At 38.7% G+C, this 20,496-nt stretch overlaps 3 protein-coding genes across 3 annotated transcripts in view; 2 read left to right on the forward strand and 1 right to left on the reverse strand.

Annotated features, from left to right (window-relative positions):
• The window catches only part of LOC125778137 (uncharacterized), a 598,414-nt gene that overhangs the window by 253,345 nt on the left and 324,573 nt on the right, over window positions 1-20,496 (forward strand). The gene's annotated exons all lie outside the window — the stretch shown is intronic.
• Window positions 2,510-11,618, reverse strand: LOC125778143 (ATP-dependent DNA helicase pif1-like). The gene is made up of 2 exons (XM_049454706.1): window positions 11,479-11,618; window positions 2,510-10,434 (listed from the first exon to the last, which is right to left on the reverse strand). The coding sequence occupies exon 2, from the start codon at window positions 5,114-5,116 to the stop codon at window positions 4,136-4,138; it is 981 nt and encodes a 326-aa protein (XP_049310663.1). The 5' UTR covers window positions 5,117-10,434; window positions 11,479-11,618; the 3' UTR covers window positions 2,510-4,135.
• Window positions 10,911-20,496, forward strand: part of LOC105226359 (ceramide synthase 6) — a 76,371-nt gene continuing 66,785 nt past the window's right edge. The window contains exon 1 of the mRNA XM_049454683.1: window positions 10,911-11,178. Coding sequence (XP_049310640.1) covers window positions 10,994-11,178 — 185 coding nt within the window. The 5' untranslated portion in view covers window positions 10,911-10,993. The remainder of the gene's footprint in view (window positions 11,179-20,496) is intronic.

Genomic DNA, 20,496 nt, shown 5'->3' on the forward strand with positions numbered 1-20,496 from the left:
TAAAGATACAGATTTTCAAGACAAGCTCATAACATCAAAGAATTATACAGCTTACATGACAGACCTGTATAAATCATGTCGTTGAATCTCCAACTGCAAGGCGATAAACTAAATTTAATTAAAACAAAAAACGTTGTTGCTGCTTTCACAGCCAAACTGCTTCTACACAAAAAGAATCTGGGCAGACGTGAGTTTCACAATTTTCCGAATTTATCAGTATCATGCAGTACCGACGAATTGTTTGCCTACTACCAACATTTGGAAAACCTCCACATTGACTTCACTGAACGATACCAGGACATTTTGAACTTAGAAATACCAGACTGGGTGTTGGATCCGTTTCAAATGTCAACACAGTAATGTCACCTCAGCTGGAAGAAGAACTTATAGAATTGACAACAAACGAGGAAATAAAAATCAAGTTCAAAAATAGTTACCAAGAATTTTGGCTACAAAAACCGATCTCGCAATTGTACCCTGGATTGTGGTCAATCGTTCAACGATTTTTAATAGCATTCCCATCGTCATATTTGTGTGAACGTGGATTTACTGCTGTGACAACACTGCTTACTAAAAATAGAAATCGTTTGCTTATTACCGAACGTGGCGACTTGCGACTGTTCTTGAGTAAATTGGAACCTGATATTAACAAACTTATTAAACAGCATCAGATTCATCCTTCACATTAGTTTTTATATATGGATCGATAATTTTAGTTTTATTTTTAATAAAAGATTCTCTGTTTTGATACTATAAAGTTGTGTTTCAATAATCATTCTTATTGGCAGGTGGAGCCCGTAAGAGTTAACTTGAGACCTAAGCGCCGTTGTACGTTACCTACTGCGCTCAGGTTTCAAGTTGCTGGTTATACATAGTAAAAGTTTCGTTTAGAATTCTCCGTTAATATACATATGAGTATATAGGTAACAATAATTCATTTGAAGTTATATTGGTTTTTAAATAGGTGAAAAAAGAGGGGCGCTAAAAAAATATTTATTCTCAAAGTGGGCGGTAGACAAAATAAGTTTGGGAACCACTGCTCTATATGTTTATCCCCACGTTTACCACCATGTTACCCACTGATTATCTGGTTTTTTACCCGCTCATGGTTGGCAGGGGTGATACCTAGGTACTTAGCACTGTTATGGTGATGTATAGGAATGATATTTATATAAATTGGACATTATGCCGGCTTTTTCAAGGTAAAGTCGACATGAATTGATTTGGTGTCGTTTAATTTGATGCGCCACTTAGTAATTGCGTTGACTGCTGTCTGCACTCGTCGACTAGATACTGAAGTTGACTCTCCAGTTGCTAACAAAGCTGTGTTATCCGCAAATGCCGTTGTCATATAACTAGAATCAGACGGGAGGTCACTGGTAAAAAGCAAGTAAAGCATTGGCCCCAACACGCTTCCCTGGGGAACACCGGCTTCCATCGGTTGCAAATTTGAATATGCATCCTCTTGTTTAATGCGGAAGTATCTGCATATCTTTTAAGTACGAAGCAATTATTTCACAAAGTTGTTGAGGAAGAGGAAGACCTCCACTCCATTGGAAGGACCAAGTGGAGAAGGACCTGGCTTCGCCTGAAATATCCAATTGACGCCACGTAGCGAAAAGAGGAAATGACTGGCGCGCGGTTGTTAACTCGCGCTATAATCAGGTAAGCGGTGTCCAATTAAAAAGAAGAAAAAAGAAATGGACAACCAAAAAACTACAAATCTATTAAATTTGGTGCAAATATAACAATTTAATTATTAATAATATTTCAAAATGTGAGAAAACGACTCAGGAGTAACAGCAGCATGTTGTTAGTTAGCAGAAATATTGAATACCTTAAGAGACCAACACGCACAGCAACCAAGTTGAAGGAGAGAAATTTAAAAGTGTTGATGTGTACTATTTTTAAATGTGTATACGTACATATATAATAAAATAACTGAATTATTTAAATATCTTTTTACTCGCATCTGTATTAAATACATACATCTTCCTCTTCTTTAGTGGCGGAGAAATCGCTTACGCGGTTATAGTCGAATAAACAATAGCGCGCCAGTCGTTTCTTCTTTGATCGGCTTCCCGGTACTGCCGCTGTCTTTAAATTCGCTGAACTATGTCAATGTCGTCGTATATCTCTACAGCTCATCGTTTCATTGAATGCGATACTCGTATTAGCTAAAGACCATAAATCTTTCGCGGAACTTTTTCCTCAAAAACTCGCAACATCAACTCACAGATGTTGTCATCGTCCATGCCTCTGCAACCATATAGCAGGACGGGAATAATACATACATATTTACAAATAAAATCATGGCCGAATTATTTAAACATACTTAGAAGGAAGTAAATTATACAAAAACCGTAAGTTACATATTTATTGTAATTGAAAAATATTTTTGGAAGAATAGTTCCTCCATTCTATTTCAATAAAATAATTGCAAATATCTTGCAAAATTTTAAAATTAACAAGACATACAGAAGCAATCTTGCTTGCTTGCAATCCGGGGAGATAAAATCTAGTTTCAGAAGATATATACATGGAGGATAGATATAATATTTGAAGTTTTGTAAGTTTTTTTTTTTAATTCCGAATCAAGGCTGTAAACAATTTCCGGTTCTTCTTCATACATTTATTTATGTTTTAATATATTAATGTAGGAGTTGTACCCACGCACTTACTGGTTAACTTCTTTTGTGAAATTAAATTCGGGTACTGCGATTTCATATTGTTTTACAATTTAAAATGTACAAATTTTATTTAATAATGAAAATGAGTATTACAAAAACGAAACGTTAACAATTAATTTTGGAAAAAGATATTTTGATTATAATTTAAGTTGTCACCAGCGTCACATAGTTTTTACAAAAAGACAAAAAGGTTTAGCAGTTACTTTAAAAAAAAATACACTCCAGTTATATTGAAACATGCGTATGGCTACGCATTTTCTCGTCAAGTAGTCATCTAGCATTGGCATTTTCTGGTTCGGAGTCTGTTGTTCGAATCTTCTTGAGAAAAAGGGTTTCCGTGTTGCTCAAACCCCACATTAATGCTTCTAAAATACATTTAGGAATTATAAATATGTGAACTTGAAAATAATTTATATGACACAGTATTCTAAAAGGGTCTATGCTCCTAACAATCGTTGTTTCAGCACTTTTTTGAGAATGCCATCTGGTACTAAAGCTTTAGATTGGTCAAGACGGTCGCATGTCTCTATAATCTCTTCATTTGATTCAGTTTAGCAATTGTGGCTTTCCCTCAGTACGCGGGGAAGCTTAAATATTGATGCGTCGCATGCAATCTTAATGCGGTTCATAATCATGAATCAATGAATGATAATGATTGGTTAGCCGACAACATGTTGTAGGGAAGAGTAGTTCGTCTAAAGGTTTCATCAATTCATCGCCAAAAGCTTCTCGTCTTTAGGTGGAGTCGTGTTTGTGTAGCATTTATCTCAAATATAATGGTAAAATGATCATAAAAAGTGTACTGATCATTAGGGGGTGTAAGTAGGTTAGGTGTATCACCGATTGTCGGCCAACTTTTTTGAATGTGCATTGGTTGCTTCAATAACTTCTTGATATGTCATGACTTTTGATCGGCAAAGGTTATTTTTTTGAAGCGCGGCCGAAGACCGCCAATGCAAAAAGAAGTCGGACGCGAATGGACTAACGTTTACTCTGGTGTGGGATCAGCCACGATTTCTTTTGAGCGCGGCCGAAGACTGCCAATGCACAAATGAAAACTAAAAGTTATGTTAAATAGGGTATATCACCCTCTTTAAATTACATTTTCTATAACGGGTATTATTACAACTAAACAATGTACCGTTTCTTTTTTGCCGTTTTGTAATTATTTTCATATTCATTTAATTTGAATTCCGCGTTAATATTTATAAATTTAAAAATATATAGAAGTATATAAAATTAAAAATATATATAAATACTAGCGGGCCCGGTGCCTGCTCGCACGGCAAAAACAAAATAAGAAAAGAAACACACTTGTTTTTAATAAAGTTGGTTTTGTTCCCTATTATTCAACTTTTAATTCTAGTTTCTTACAATCTTAGAGTATGTATCACTCAAACTATTTTAGAGCTCTTTCGTAGAAACATTTTTGGTTTTGCCATGAGTTATTGTGTAGATAAAGAGAACTGAACAACACGTGAGCACGAAACATATAACTGGCCGAGTGAAAAGCAAGGATATTCTAAATCAATTCCACAGAATTCCAACGATTGCCCTTGCGCTTTATTTATTGTAATAGCAAATGCAAGACGTACTGGAAACTGTAGTCTTTTGAATTCAAAAGATAAATCTGATGGAATCATTGGAATGCGTGGAATCAATACATCTTCACCTTTAAACTTCCCCTTTAAAATTGTTGCTTCGATAAAATTGTTCATGACCTTTTTAACCCCTAATCTTGTCCCATTGCATAATCGTGGTTGATTTATATTTCGAAGCATAATAATGGGAGCACCCACTTTCAATTGTAAACGATGAGGTGGAAATCCGGGTAAATCCAATGAATTCAAAAATTCTGTCGGATAATTAACAGCGTCGTCTTGATTCGTAACCGTGCCAACTGATTGATATGTTACAACCTCGCCAGGAACATGGGTTAAAACGTCTGCATTCGTTTGACCAACGTGTTTATTTTTAGCGGCCAATACAGCTCTTTCAGCCAACCAATTATGATTGCGATAATTTTCTGCAATATTTGGAAAAACACTTGACACCAATTCTTCTTTTGTTGGTGCAATATTACAAAAGTTATCTGGTAAAGTGATTAAGCCAGTTTCACGATCACCAGCAAGTTGACCATTACCTATTGCCAGCAGTTGCCTTGAAAATGTGTCGGCCGATGGATCGTTTTGAATTTGTACTCGCACATTTGTAGTCAAATTGAGTATTTTTACATGTCTCCATAAATAAGATGACTTTAAACATGCTTTTAATTCATCTGCTGGTGTTGAACGGGGAATCACAGGCAATATCTGACGAAAATCACCAGCCAACAGAATCAAGGCGCCACCAAATATCTGTTGATCATTACTACGCAAGTCTTGCAATGTCCTGTCTAACGCTTCCACTGATTTCTTATGGGGCATTGTACATTCATCCCACACTTTTAATTTGCATTGTTGCAGACTTTGCCCATTCCCGAATTTTTGGAAACATTACAGGTGGGATTTTCATTTACATTCATATTCAGTCGTAATTTAAGTGCAGAATGGGCTGTCCGACCACCATCTAATAACGTCCCTGCTATTCCAGATGATGCAAATGCCAATGCTATATTACTCTGTGATCTTATAGTCGCTAATAGCAAGGAAATCAGAAATGTTTTGCCAGTTCCTCCTGGAGCGTCTAAAAAAAACATTCCTCCAGTTTCGTTTCGTACTGATTCCATTATGGTATCACATGTGTGTCTCTATTCTGGATTCAATTTACGCAAATTCAAGTTTATAAATGTGGTCAACTCATTCAAATCATTTTGTTTTTCACGGTTTATTTCTTGATTGAATGCATCATGCATTGGTCGATTTGGAGCTGCCAAACCCAATTGTGTCAATGCCTTATTTGCAATTACCAAACAAATATCTTCAATGATAATCAATGCCTCATTAAACATTTCAAGTGTAATCATTAAATAGTTATTTCCTGCAATTCGCCGTATTCGATGCAAAATGTCTTCGGTCATAAAATCCTTAAAATTTTCTCATAATTGCAGTGGATCAGATGGAAAACATGTTACAATAATAATAGCAAATATTGTTCGTATTTGATGAGGAGAACCTGTTGCTGATGCATCCCTAAGTGTCGCATCCCAGTGATTATCATCTTCCAGTAAATGCAATTCCTGACGAAAAGTGTGACCCCGTTACCTCTTTTCAAACTCAAAAAAGATGTGGGCCCACGAACATAAATCAATAATAGATGCAAATAAAAACATTCAGCATGACTGGGATGCACTGTGTAGAGACGTCCAATGGCATCACTTTCAAAAATGCCAGCATAACCTTGAACTGGTCTTCCTTGCTTACGTCTGTTCCATTTCTTTCCAAATGCATTCCAAGTGTAATATGTTGGTACTTGTGAATAAAGCAATGTTTTAGCAAATTGCCTGCCTCATTGCTACGGATATACATACCTTCCCATTTGATATTGTGTAATTTCATCATTTCGGTTCTCTGCAACACCAAACACAGCCATGTCGCTGCCTTTATTTACATACTTGCAGATATATTAAATCGATTTAGCAGAATTGCAATATTCTATATTGATATGAGCTTTGAATGCTTTTGATAGTATTGGCGAAAAGGGGACAACCCACCTATTATGAATTGTAATATCTAGATTATTGACTCGTAGATTTATTGATTTGTCATTATCATCCGTTGAGCGTCGGCGATACAATGGGTATCCATTAATTGTCTCGGAAATCAAATCTCTGGGATACCGCTTCGTGCATTTCCCACCTTTCATACATGGCCAATTAATATTTAGAACACCACATGGTCTATGAATCATACTTTTTGTAACAACATCAAATAAACCTGAATCGATTTCCTGATCAGGAATTTCTGCTGAGATGATGTCATCTATTTGATCGCTTGTTATTTTGTTGACTAACCATACCAAAATATGGGCATGCGGTAATCCTCTCTTTTGCCATTCCACCGAATACATCCAACATCGAACTTCGCCGAAAACTTGATGTTTAACAATAAAATCCATCAATGACTTAAGCTTCTGTCTAAATACTCGTCCAGTTATGTCATGACGGTCTGTAGAAGATTGCCCTTCAGATAAATATTGCTTGATTTCGTCCCATTGTGGATTACATGTAAATGTAATATACAAATCTGGTCGACCATACAAACGAACATAGCAAATAGCATTTGCATATTCACGCATGTGCCTTGGACTGCCTGTGTAACTTGCTGGTAAAATAACAACTTGTCCAACATTGTCAACATTTCCATCATTATTGATTGCTTCGCGGAGATGTATATACTCTTCTGATCGCAACTTCCGTTGATTGAATTGAATAAAGTTCAAACGCTCTGTTTCTATCTTTGCATACATGTCTGCGACATATTGATGAAAGAGTCTCCGACATTTCAAAATATGATTTTCCTGATTTTGTCGCATCATAATTCAATGTGCATAACCACAAACTTATGCAAACTGTAATCAATTGCGTGATTATATCTAAATCTAGCACCAACAACAACAAACAACATTAACGTAGATTTGTGTGGCACGCCTTTGAACATTTTGATTAATACTTGTCGGCCTGCGATCTGAAACCGATCTTGCAACACGTTCCTTGTATTTGCAATCTCTTGTTCTCCGCTGTTCTTGCGATTGATTTTCCGTTTCGTTTGATCTATTTTGCGTTCTACGCGACCGACGTCCAATGTCAGTTCTTGCTCTTCGTGGGATTTTTAGAAGAAACTAAACTAAAGATAATAAAGAACTTCAGTAATAAATTTATGAAATCCAGCAAATTCTGGACTCGAAAAGCTGAAAATGTGTCAAAATTCAATTAAAAATTGGCCAAAAAATCAAAATAATTTTTGTCTTACCGTTCGGAAGCGAAAATGAAACGTTCGAGATCGTCTGCACTCGAAAAGCTCCAAAAAGTGACGAAAAGACACGAAAATCTGCTGATCTAGCTCACTGATCGGACATTAAACAAAAAAAATTCACTCAATTTTTTAATTTTTTTCACAAAATATCAAATTTGTGATTATGTCGTTTGTAACAATCAGAACACTTGTTTAGCAAAACAATCGATTTTTATCTCAGTAATCATTGTTTTTTTTTCTAATTTTGTTTAACAAAATATTCAAATTAAAACGATAATTAGAACGAAAATTAATTTATTTTTTATCAAAATACTCACCAAAAAATGCGAAGAAATTAATATTTTCAAAAATCGATTACGATAAGATCAATCACCAAAGACGCCCAAAGAGAAAAGAGAAATGATAACAAATTGCTATTTGCATCACTCCGTGCACAAACGACCAAAATGTACCCGTATTCAATACTAATGAATGCTGTATGCGGTACAAAAACGCCTGCGGCAAAAACACACTCACTTCACATAGGCATCTCACACACATGCGTTATCGGATTTCAACCAAACTTCATATGGGCCACTGCCTACGTAGTGTGTAAGTTTGGTTGAAATCGCACGACGCGTTTATGATTAGTTCGGCGACGTACATACATATACGGACTTATTTTTATATATATACAGATGGAGCGGTTTGGGACCCACCACGTAAAAACAGTACCAATGAAAACTAAACGACAGCCTTGCTGTTAACTCGGCTATAATCGCGTAAGCGGTGTCTACGCCAGTAAAGAAGAAGATGGAGCGGTGCCATATGATAATAAGCAAATATGAGCAATTCGCTGAAATTTCTCTTTTTCGCTACAATTCCTCTTTCTTTATTTAGCAATCTTGGTTCTAATAAAAACAAGCTTCTATAAATTATATTTCAAATATGAGTATTAACAACTTTCCATGCATATGGATATTTTCTATTTAAATTTAATAAACAATAATAAGTAATATTAAATAAAAATATTACGTAATAAAATACTTATACTTTTAAAGGATTACTACGCAAAAGTACTTCAATCATTGGCGAGTATTAGCTCGACTAGAGTTATTTTTTTTTTTTTAAGCACGGCCGAAGACCGCCAACACAGAAAGGAGTACTACGCAAAGGTACTTCAGTCACCTCGATATGATACAAATTTCATAATATTATCATAGAATTTACTTATTTGTGCATATTAAATATAAATCACATAGTATACATATACATATGTATGTATGTATAAGGAAAAAGTGTTCACCACTCAATTATAGCTTGAAAAATGTAAAAAAAAAAATATGTTTTATTATAGTTAATAGAGAAAAAAGGATCACGAGAAAATACAAATAAAGAAAAATCGTTGAAAATCCCACATATTTGGTGTTTAAGATGTGGCAAAGCTCGTTTTCCTCATAATTGTTAACACTCTAACCTTTTCAATAATGAGTATGTTAAGTGATTTTTAAATTAATAAATAAAGATAAAATATAACAAAATAAAAGTGAACTATGGACTTATTTCAATGCTTAGGGTTTATATTTATATGTGCAAAGTGAAAAATGTAAACAAATTTAGTGAAACATTGTGAAATACTAAAGGGGTATTCTCTTGCTCTTGCAAGATTGCAGATTGCAAAAATACTATACCAAAATATACAAGGGCACGAGAGCACCCATTGCAGAATCTAGTGATATATGAGCGACTGATTCAGTCAATTTATTGTAAATGACTATTGTGCATGGCTATTGTGAATTGGCGCACCTTCTGCATGCATTTCTAACAAAAAAACTGTAACAAAACTTTATAACTTAAATAGAAATTATAAAATCTAATTAAAATTTACCTTTCTCAACAGTTTAAAGACGTAATATGTCTTTATGTAAAATGGCAACTACAACAGGGTTGCAATTTTATTTTTGCGTGACATTGCACGCTAATATACATGGGTTTTGGTCTGACATATTTCACAGCCCTTGCAAATAATTTTCTGCGTGTGTTTGTTGTTGTGCCGTTGTAAATCTGCAATGCTTGCACCGTGCACCGGGTTTTGCAAGAGCAAGAGAATACCCCTTAAGTTTTAATTAATTAATAATTTTGAATTTTTAATCGGGAATATTTAAAAAAACATAAGTGTTAGCAACATTATTTTTGCATATGCCTCCTCTGGAGAAGCTCCTCTATCCGTGCATACCTCATTTATACCGAAATTCGTGTTTTTACCCGACCGCCAAAGAAATCGGAATCGTGTCAAAGTAATAACCATGTACATATGTATACAAAAGTAATCCGCCTATCAGAAGATACTATAAATTCTGCAATTGACCTCTAATGTCAGTTCTGTGTTGACATGTGTGTAGTAAACACATGCGAAACGTGAATTTCGGCACAGATTTCCTGGCTGTCCGACACCTACTGGTGAAACACTGCGACGTTTAGCCGCTCGCCTCGAAGAGACTGGTACAACACGAGATACTTTTAGGCGTGGCAGACCTCGGAGAATATTGCTGCAGTTATCGAGGATGTCATGGAAGCACCGTCGACATCGACCAGACGACGTGCCACGCAAATGGGTATCAGTCGACGGTGTTTACAGTAAATTTTGGTACAGGATTTGAAGATGTTTCTGTACAAAGTCCAGACGGTGCATCAGCTGTTAGCTGCTGACCGCCAATCGCGTCTAACATACGCTTAATCCGTCAAGAATGTGAGGACCTAGTGTCTGGCCAAAGTGATGGAAAATGCCATAAAAAGGGCTCAAATGACAATCAACTGTAGCGGCGGCCATTTACATGATATCATATCCTCGGCTAGAAAAAAAATTTAAAAGACAAAATAAAAATAATCCATATGCAGAATCAAAGTTTTTCATTAAAAAAAAAATAATAAATATGTAAATGCATTTATATTTATTTAATTACTATTTACCATGTTTTTTTTTTTCTTTCTTGAATATTAATTTGCTAAATTGCAGAAAACATGAAACACAAGCTATTGGCATTTTATCTTTGCAGCCATCATTCCACCGAAGCTATACCTGTACCTGAATTTTCTTCAAAATATTTGTGGGAATTAAAACAGTTTTGTGAAACCACCAAAATGACAGTTTTTTGGTTGCTGTGTTGTCTGAGATAAGATACATCAGTTTGCATATGCAACATTGCCAGCCATTCACATTGTCAGCTATATTAAATTGCATGTCCGGATGCCCCATTATAGAGACGGCAATTATGGTAATGTAATCGAGAATTCATCGAAACAGTTTCTATTCTATATATTGGCCCAATATAAAAGTCTTAACGATAATTTTTAAAGAATAAACTGTTTGTAGTGCTTTATAGATTTGCCAGTTTATTTTTTGAAGGAAACATGGAAATTATTAAAGTCGCTAGGGAAACATTTTGGTCAACTCGCATATGGTTACCTCCCAATAGCACTTGGGAGGACATCGCTCCAGGTTCACGCCCGGACGTGACGCACGCTGATTACAGGGATCTTGTATGGCCCATACCAATGGCAGTAGTTATTATGCTACTTCGATATGCAATTGAAAGGTATATGTGTAATATATTATTTACTTTTGTTTATTACGGTCAATATGTGCTTTGCATACCACCAAAATGCCGGCGTCTCGCTTAATTATTGGAAACAAAAATTAGTTATACTATACATATGTTAGGGTAGGCCAATCTTTTAAGAATGTTATAACCTTAAATAACTTCGAATTCTTCTCGATAGTTATATCTTAAAGCTTATAGTTATCTAACGCATTTATGTGTAATTAATTTAAAAGTATTAACTTTTGTAATGACCGCTCCCCTTTCGTTGCTGAGTACAATATTTTAAATACTTACATACACACAAATACATAAGTGTATTTACATTAACTACATAAGTATATTTGTAAACCGTTTTTCATATTATGCGTTTTAATTAAAAAAAAAATAGGTTTATTGTTGAACTTCTAAATTTAATTCCAAAATTCTGATTTATATTTCCATTTCATATGTGAATACACTGTTAGAAGTAACTTTTATACCTGGCCACATGATTTTTATAGGTTGACTCTAAGTGATAAGATATGTAAATTTAGGCAAGTACCTTTATCATATATATAGATGTTTTCAAAGTTTTGTGGCTATTGAAAAAAATGGATTGTTAATATTTTAGATGCCTTTGTTATTTTTTAATATTTCAGTTGCATAAAAAATTTGCAACTGTAAGTATAAAAAATAATAGATTTGCATCTTAACAGCTGGTAGCTGTTAGCTGAAACGGAAAATCAGTAGTAGGAAAATATCAAAATATTTTTCTGAAGTATTTAATATCCGCACTTAGAAATAAATTAATATGATCTATATTACAATACACTTGTGCTTTAACAGCTGTTTCTTCATACGATAGTAGATATTTTGGAATTATGGAGAACCTCTTTCCGACCATACACATATTATTCCTAAAATCCTAGGACGGTATTCTAAAGCCGACCCTTTATTTCCTGCTAGCAAAAATTTCTCATCTTTTTACGCTCCCACCTTGTGCTGTTGTTGTTGTTGTTTTAGCGGTTATCAGCCCCCGTTGGGATTCTGAGGGTTATCAGTGTCGTCGACGTCATCTAACGTGAGGCCCAGGAAACGTGCTGTTTCGACGGGGTCGGCCCAAAGAAAAAAGGGTGTTAGATGGATGGGGTTGGTGCGGCATGCAAAGAGGTGGTCAGTGTCATGCGGAGACTCGTTGCATGCAGGACATACGTTGGGTATATCAGGGTCAATTCTGGCTAAGTAGAAGTTTAACCTCCAGAACGAAGTTGCGCTAGGGTCACTCGCGTTTCTCGCGGCAACTAGAGCGCAGTGAGGAAACGAGAAAGGTCGGAAAGGTAGCTGTTCACTTTCGAACACATGCCATCGATTCCATTGCCTGACGTCAATATCGTGCAATCATCTGCGTACGAAGTTATGGAAACCCCCTCTGGTGGCGGCTGGAGTTTCGAGATGTAGAACTTAAACAGTAACGGAGAGAGGACACCACCCTGTGGGACCCCCTGTGTAATTCTTCACATTTTAGATGTTTCACCTCTAAATAGTACGGATGATTGACGACCGCTCAGGTAGTTCATGGTCCACCTCTTCAGTCCTGGAGGAAGCGTTGTCTCAACGTTGAGTAGCGTTGTGTGGTTGATTGTGTCAAAAGCTTTTGACAAGTCCAACGCTACGAGGGTCTTTCTCTCACAGAGTGGTTTCTGGTTGAAGCCACGAACTATATGGACGTTTATGACGCTAAGTGCTGTGGTGGTGCTGTGCACTTTTCGGAATCCATGCTGGTGGCTGGCTAGGCTCAGGTGGTGAGTGAAGGTCGGGAGTAACAAGGCTTCAAGTGTCTTCACTACTGGGGAGAGGAGAGTTATTGGTCGATAAGATTTCCCTTTGTTGGCGGGTTTCTCAGGTTTCAGTAGTGGGACCACTCTTCCGACTTTCCACATATCGGGTATTTGAAGAGTGGACAGCGACAGGTTGAGGACGTTGGTGAGGTATGTTGTTCCCGTCGAGCCTAGATGCTTTAGCATTAACATGTTGATTCCATCAGGGCCAATGGATTTGGAGGATTTTGATTTGTTGATGACACCCTGAACCTTCTCATTGGTGAAAGTAAGTGGCGCGCCGTCGTTTGGCATTTTGCGCAGCCGTCAGTTAACACATCGTTTGGCTCTGTCTCCCGAAGGGTGCAGTGTAAACTGCCGGCTAAAATAGCTCGCGCACTTCTTCGAGTTCGAAGAGGCATGACCATTGAATTGAATTTCAACTCGGTCGTCATGTTTCTTCGGATTAGACAAAGCTTTGACAGTAGCCGAAAGCTCACTCACACCGGTGGAGAGGTTGCAGGACTTCAGGTGCTCTATCCATTTCGTCCGCTTAGGATAGTTTACCATACGCCGAATCTCCAAATTGAGATCCCTTATTCTGGGATCCACGGGATCGGCATGACGTAAAGCGACGCGTTCGTTAGCTGAAACGCCTGCTTCGGATGGGAAGTTGGGGCGGATTTCTGCTACTCGTCTAGCTGGGATGAAGCGAGCGGTAGCTGCTACGATCACCTTGCGGAATTGACGTTCGCCAACGCATACGTCCGTAGGACTGGGTATAGCGTTGAAGGTACTCTCAGTAAATTCTGTGAAGCCGACCCAGTTAGCTTTGTAAAAGTTAACGAAGGTACGGTTATCCACAGAAACGAAATTGGCATATTTATCCATCGAGATAATTATGGGCAGATGGTCTGATGCGAGAGTTAGCATAGGTCGCCAGGTTATGCTATTTATCGGACCACCACTAGCAATGGTAATATCGGGCGAGCTATTACAGGTGCCCATAACTCATTGTGCAGAATGTCGAATCGTCAATCTGTTCCGCCAGCTCCATCCCCCTACGTTCATGTGACAGGCAGGAATGCCGAAGATCGTAGTGCGTGTTAAAGTCGCCTAGTACCAAACGGGTTTCACCACGAAGTAGCGCACCTATATTCGGGTGATATCTTGCTGGGCAACATGTAACTGGGAGGATGTGTATATTAAATATTTCGAGCTCGACATCGCTTGACCCGATAGCAATACCCTGACATTCTAGGGTAGTATCCCTGCGGTCGATATCTTCATCGATTAGACGATACTGCACGGTGTTGTGCAATATGAAGGCTAGACCACCACCATTATCTCGCTCGCGATCTTTACGTATAACGTTGAAACCGATACAACTCAGAAGATCTGAGCGGCTGTTCAACTTGGTTTCTTGGACCGCGGCTATCGATACGCGCTCCCGATTCATGAGTGCGAAATATCTCCTCGATCTTGCTCTGGATTACGTTGCAGTTAAATTGAAGTAGCCGGATTTGTCGCGGGTGTCCGTGGGTGATCCTGGAGGTGAGGGAGTGACGTGTGGGTGGTATTTGTTGCAGCTGCAGAACCCGCAAGGACGGTTGGAGGGTGGGAGCTATGTTGCCTGTCTGAGCTCCTGGGGACCGTGGAGGACTCAATGCAGCACGAGTCAGGAGGATACGGAGCAACCCTGCTGCAAGGCGTTTGCTCTAATGACGACAAACACAAATTAACACTCACCGATCCAAACGGGGCTAGATCGCCTTGCGTAGAACCGGCTGTCGTGGGAAACTTGTGCTGTTGTTGTTGTTGTAGCGGCAGAATTCTGCCGAGTTGACAGTCGGGCGGATAAAAATCCGGGTCCGTTCCGGTTACGTAAACCCAACTGTCGTGGGAACGGGGGAAACTTGTGCTCTCTTCTGCTAGTATCTTTTGATTTTTAGGGTTAAGAAAAGCTTTTTCACCACATATTGTGCTAGCTAGTCATGATTGAGAAATAAGAAACAAAGCTTCGTTTTAGTCGTCAATGTTTTTCCAAACGCGTTCAGAAGACTGTTATTAATTTTTTTTTTTATTTTTATTAGTTGTTAGTTAAATATTTTATCAATCTATTTATTATACTGGCTAGGATTTAGAAGTGGCCACGATTACGTTTCTTTTGTCGCCACGGTCTCAGGATTAAAAAAGTTATACACGTACCCAGTACACATATGCCTGGCGATTTTAACGCCAGGGTGGGCGAAGAAGTTATATTTGGTAAAACGTTCGGAAAATTCAGCCTCCAGGGTGAAACATTCCCAAAAGTGTTGAAGTTGATCGCCAATCAGATCGAATATGTTGTGAAAGACGGAAGACATATCTCCAGTATTTTAGATATGTGGACATTCCGAGAGACCACTATCTCGTTGCAGCGAATATACACACCCATCTCCGGGCAGCAAAACCCGCATATCAGCATCTCACGTCGAGAAGCTGCAATCACAACAAACATATAACGATTACTCAACTTGCACTCCTACTCTCTGAGAGCAGTCATCAGCAACTCCATATAAGGAAACTGTAGGACGATATTTAAAGTTCCTTATGTATAGTTGCAAAGCGAACCATAGGGTTTTTGGAAAAGGCTGTCGGACGACGTTTAAAGTTCCTTACGTTCAGCTGCAAAGGAAACGATTGGTTTTCAGAAAAAGCAAAAGAACATATGGTTCGCTCCTCATCGTCCCTGTCGTGGTGGAGAGAAAACAGACTGCCTACCTCGCAACGTTACAATCGGCCACAACACGTGCCTGATGGGATAGATACTGAGATTCGAAAAACAATTATCCGTCTGAACAACAACAAAGCGGCGTGAGCCGATGGATTATCAGCGGAGCTATGAAAACTCGGTGGCGAAGTACTGAAAAAGAGCATGTGCCAGCTTTTTTTTGTAAACGACGAAAGTATGCTCGACGATAAAAATTAAGTGTGCTCTGCGCAATCCACAAAAAGGTAGACCCCACAATATGCGCCAACTACCGTGGGGTAAGCCTCTTGAACATCGGATATAAGGTTCTATCGATACTAGATGTTCACCATGTGCCAAAACTTGGGAAAGACCCGTGAAATTAAGATCGACCCACAAAACTAATATGGTTGTGTGAACTGTACAACAATACCAAAATCTCCGTCAGGATCGCCAAGGATCGATACCAAAAGAATTCCCTATCGTGAGACTTCTTCAATCTACTCCTGGAGAAAAAGTTTCGAGTTGAAAATCTGAATAGATAAAGTACTATCTTCTTCATGAGTGTACAACTGCTGGCGTACTCCGATGACATAGATAACATTGGCCATAACACCCGCGCTGTTACTTCTGCTCTCTCCAGGTAGGACAAAGAAGAGAAGCAAATGGGTCTGGTAGTGAACAAGGGCAAGACGAGATATCTTCGGTCATCAAACAAACCGTCATCGCACTCGCGACTTAGGTTCCATGTCACTGTAGAGAGTGATAACCTGGAAGTCGTAGATAATTTCGACTATCTATTAACAACCGTTTTCACCAACAAAAACGTCACTATCGAAATACAACGCAGAATATATCTTGTCAGCAGGTGCTACTTCGGACTGGGTATGCAATTGAGAAGTAAAGTTCTCTCGACGGAAAAAGACCAAATACATACCTCATAACACTATCTATCTATGGTGCAGAGGCATGGACGATAACAACATCTTACGTCATTGACGTAGTTAAGCGAATGGATTAAAATTCTCCAGCTCTGAGAGTATTTGACAGTACCCTTCGGGGGAAGAGGAAGAACAAGACCTCCACTTCGTTGTAAAGACCATGTGGTGAAGGATCTGGCTACACTTGAGATCTCCACTTGGAGCCACACAGCGAAAAGGAAGAAAAAGTGGCATTATAACAGTGCGATCGAGTGTATATAAGAAATTCCCAGTCACAGATTTTTTGTTTACATTCGTGACAAATACCAATTTTGCCACATATTGTTGTTTTATTTCATTCGTATAAATAGATTATATGTTATATATTGAAGTGTAAATAGAAATAAGTTATATATATCAACCGCGAAAATAAATATGAACAAGAGTAATATACATACAGTGGACCAATAAAGTTTACATACACCTACTTCTATTGAATTATGACACGATTATTTGTTTTAAAATGAATAAATTTTGTGTTTTTTTTCTATCAACAGCAAGATACTTAGGTATATTTAACATTAAATATAGCATATCAAAATATTTTTTTTTACACAAATAGAAAGAATTATTGCTAAAACTTAAAATGCGCCTAATTCATATCAAAAAAATTTACGCACATCAATGATTTTTTATATAAATCAAAAGTAGTTACAATAGTTTTAGCGATTTTTGGCCTACATATTGTTGCTATTATTGTCCCTAGACGAGTTCAAATGATAATCAATTTCATCTTTAACTGTGAAGTTTCTGTTTTTTTTTTTTCTTTAAAAAAGTAGAGAACCTCGAAATGAAACGCCGTTTAAATATAGTATATCGTCACCTGAAATGCAAAATAACGTAACAACATTTTCGGAAATTTACCGTGGCATGAATGAAACACGAAACAAAATAGAACATGAGTGAAAAAAATGTTAATATTGGTTAAAACTGGTTTATATCTGAGTGCAGAACCTGAAAATGTTGAACATATGTAATATTATGTATGGAATTGGAAATAGTGAAGCGTAATCAATAAGACTCTCAATTTCGAATTTTATGATGATACGTTATTTTGCATTTCAGGGAACGATATGTTATATTTTAATAAACGCTTTTTTTTTTAGTTTTCATCTTGACAATATTTTTTTAGGAATTAGTAGTAATCGGTGATTTAATCTGTATCTTTCATTAATTGCCGTACACCTTTTGCCTTAAATGTCCAAAGCTTTGACAAATTGTTTTATCATTCCTAATTTATCATATATTTAACTCTTGAGGTAATTTTGAGACTTTCCTGTAGATGTTTTATCTACTAATTCATACAGTTCAAGCGAATTACTTTTGAAACAAAAACCAAATTTTCTTTGCCTAAATAGTAATTTTATACAGTTTTTAATGTTTTACAAAATAGAAGTCAAATAAAATTGATAGATGAGATAGTTTTCGTGCAATCATGCGTTATACTATGTTCGGACCGACATTGAAAACATGTTTTCGTGGGAAAAACTGGTTTTCGCACGAAAACTTGTGTTTTCGTCCATGTTAAATCTGTCAAACGAAAACACAGTTTTCGCTGAAAACTACTTGAAAACTTACATTCCACTCATTATAATCGGTGCCTGCTCTATTTTAATCGATTTTTTTGGAAGACTTGACATTTGTTTACTTTCCATATACAAATACAGCTGTCACTTGATATTCTCATATTAGGGGAATTCTCTTGCTCTTGCAACACCTTGTAGAATTTTCCTCTTGGTGCAACGGCACAACAACAATTAGAATTAGAATTATTAAATGAGGTAATGCACCGCGACCTAGGGTCTATTGTGCCCTCTCCTATATCACATGACCTCACAGAGCCCAAGCAGCCTGAACAGTTCCAGGAGTTTGCTGGGCTCAAGCGAGGTTATGTGATCCCTGCTGATATACACTGAATCCAGGGCCTTAAGCCTTTTCCCACAGATTGCTGTGCAATCCTGGATAAGGTGTGCTGGTGTCTCCTGTTCCAGGTCGCAGAACCGGCAGTTGGCACAGGAGACCATGCCCATATTGGACAGGTGCTTCCTGAGCTTGCAGTGGCCGGTGTATATTGCGACGAGGAGACGGAATTTCTCACGAGGTAGGTTAATTAGTTCTTTAAACCTGGAGAGATTGTACCCTCCCAGGAGCAGCTTAGCATGGCGCATACCTGCTGCCTGCCGCCAGTGCCGCTCTCTATCCTCTCTTTCCTCCGTGCGGAGCAGCTCCTTAAGAGTGTGGGGTCCTACCGCTATATATGGCTCTGGTCCCAACATCTTGGATGCTGCTGCCGTGCGTGCCAGCTCGTCGGCCTTCTCATTGCCTTCTACTCCTTTGTGCCCTGGTACCCAGATTAGATGTACCCGATTGCACAGGGACAGGCGGTTTAGCCTTTCTACACATTCCTCGACTAAAAGCGATTTGGTCTCGTATGATAGGATCGCTTTTAGTGCCGCTTGACTATCACTGAGAATAGCTATGCGCTGGTTGCGATAGTTGCGGCTGAGGTTTACTTCCGCGCACTGACTGATGGCAAAAACTTCAGCCTGGAAGATACTTGGGAAGCTGCCCATGGGTATGGACAGCTTAGTACGCGGTCCCGCAATACCTGCCCCAATACCGTCCGGTGTTTTTGAGCCATCAGTGTACCACTGAATGGTACTGTCTTCCAGCAGCTTTTCCAGAGTGGAATCATTCCACTCCATCTTGCTGCCTAGAATTACTGTGAAATTCTTTTTGAGATTTATTTTCTTAGTTGTACCATCTCGCGGGAGGAGGGCTAGCGGTGTGCTCTCCGCTAGGGCGTCCATCTGTTTAGAGGACATGATCTTCCCTATTCCACAGCCTTCTGCTGACATCAGCAGCATGGTGTGCTTTGCTGATATCTTGATCACCTGATGAAGCGGTGTTAGCTCTAGCAAGACTTCCAGTGCCACGGTGGGACATGTGCGCATTGCCCCTGAAGCACAGACACATGCAAGTCTTTGCAGCTTTGACAGTCTTCCTATCACCGAAGACTGCGCAGCTTTGGAGGCCCAAGCAACCGCTCCATAGGTGACGATAGGCCTTACTATCATGGTATACAGCCATCTGATGATGCTTGGCTTGCATCCCCATGATCTGCCGGCTAGGCGTCTACAAATCATTAGCGCTCTAGTTGCCTTGGATAAAGTTAAGTCCAAATGCCTACTCCATTTTAACTGTGAGTCTAAGATGAGGCCGAGAAATTTGACCTCCTTAGACATTTCCACCTCTGTGCCTCCGATTGTAAGGGATCTCAGGCCCGGAAGAGATCTCCGCTTAGTGAATGGGATCACGGTGGTCTTCGCTGGGTTGATGTTAAGCCCAACCGTGTTGCACCATCCCTTTGCCAAGTTTAGGCCCCTTTGAACAATGTCACAGAGAGTGTTCTCAAATTTGCCTCTCGCCATTATGACGATGTCGTCCGCGTACCCTAGGCAGCGGATTCCATTGCTTGTGAGTAGCTCGAGTAATTCGTCTACAATCAGGCTCCATAGCAGAGGGGATAGCACTCCGCCCTGAGGGCAGCCCCTTGTGGTGCCAAGACGAATCTTACTTTCTCCCACTATTGTTTCTGCTACCCTAGTGCGCAGAAGGGTTTCAATCCATCTGCGTATCGGAAGGGGTACACTCCTTCTCTCGAGTGCCTTAATCACGCTTGTATGAGACGCATTGTCGAAGGCACCCTCAATGTCAAGAAAGGCGCAGATCGCTACCTCGCCATTGGCCAGCGAATCCTGCAGGTCAGACGTGAGTTGGTACAGAGCAGTATTCGTTGATCTCC

Source organism: Bactrocera dorsalis, chromosome 4 (assembly GCF_023373825.1).
Source record: "Bactrocera dorsalis isolate Fly_Bdor chromosome 4, ASM2337382v1, whole genome shotgun sequence".
In the NCBI taxonomy this organism is placed as follows: domain Eukaryota; kingdom Metazoa; phylum Arthropoda; class Insecta; order Diptera; family Tephritidae; genus Bactrocera; species Bactrocera dorsalis.

What these genes read in the sequence shown, in the direction of transcription:
- LOC125778143 (XM_049454706.1), bottom strand. Translation starts at nt 5,116, where the DNA reads ATGCCCCATAAGAAATCAGTGGAAGCGTTAGACAGGACATTGCAAGAC.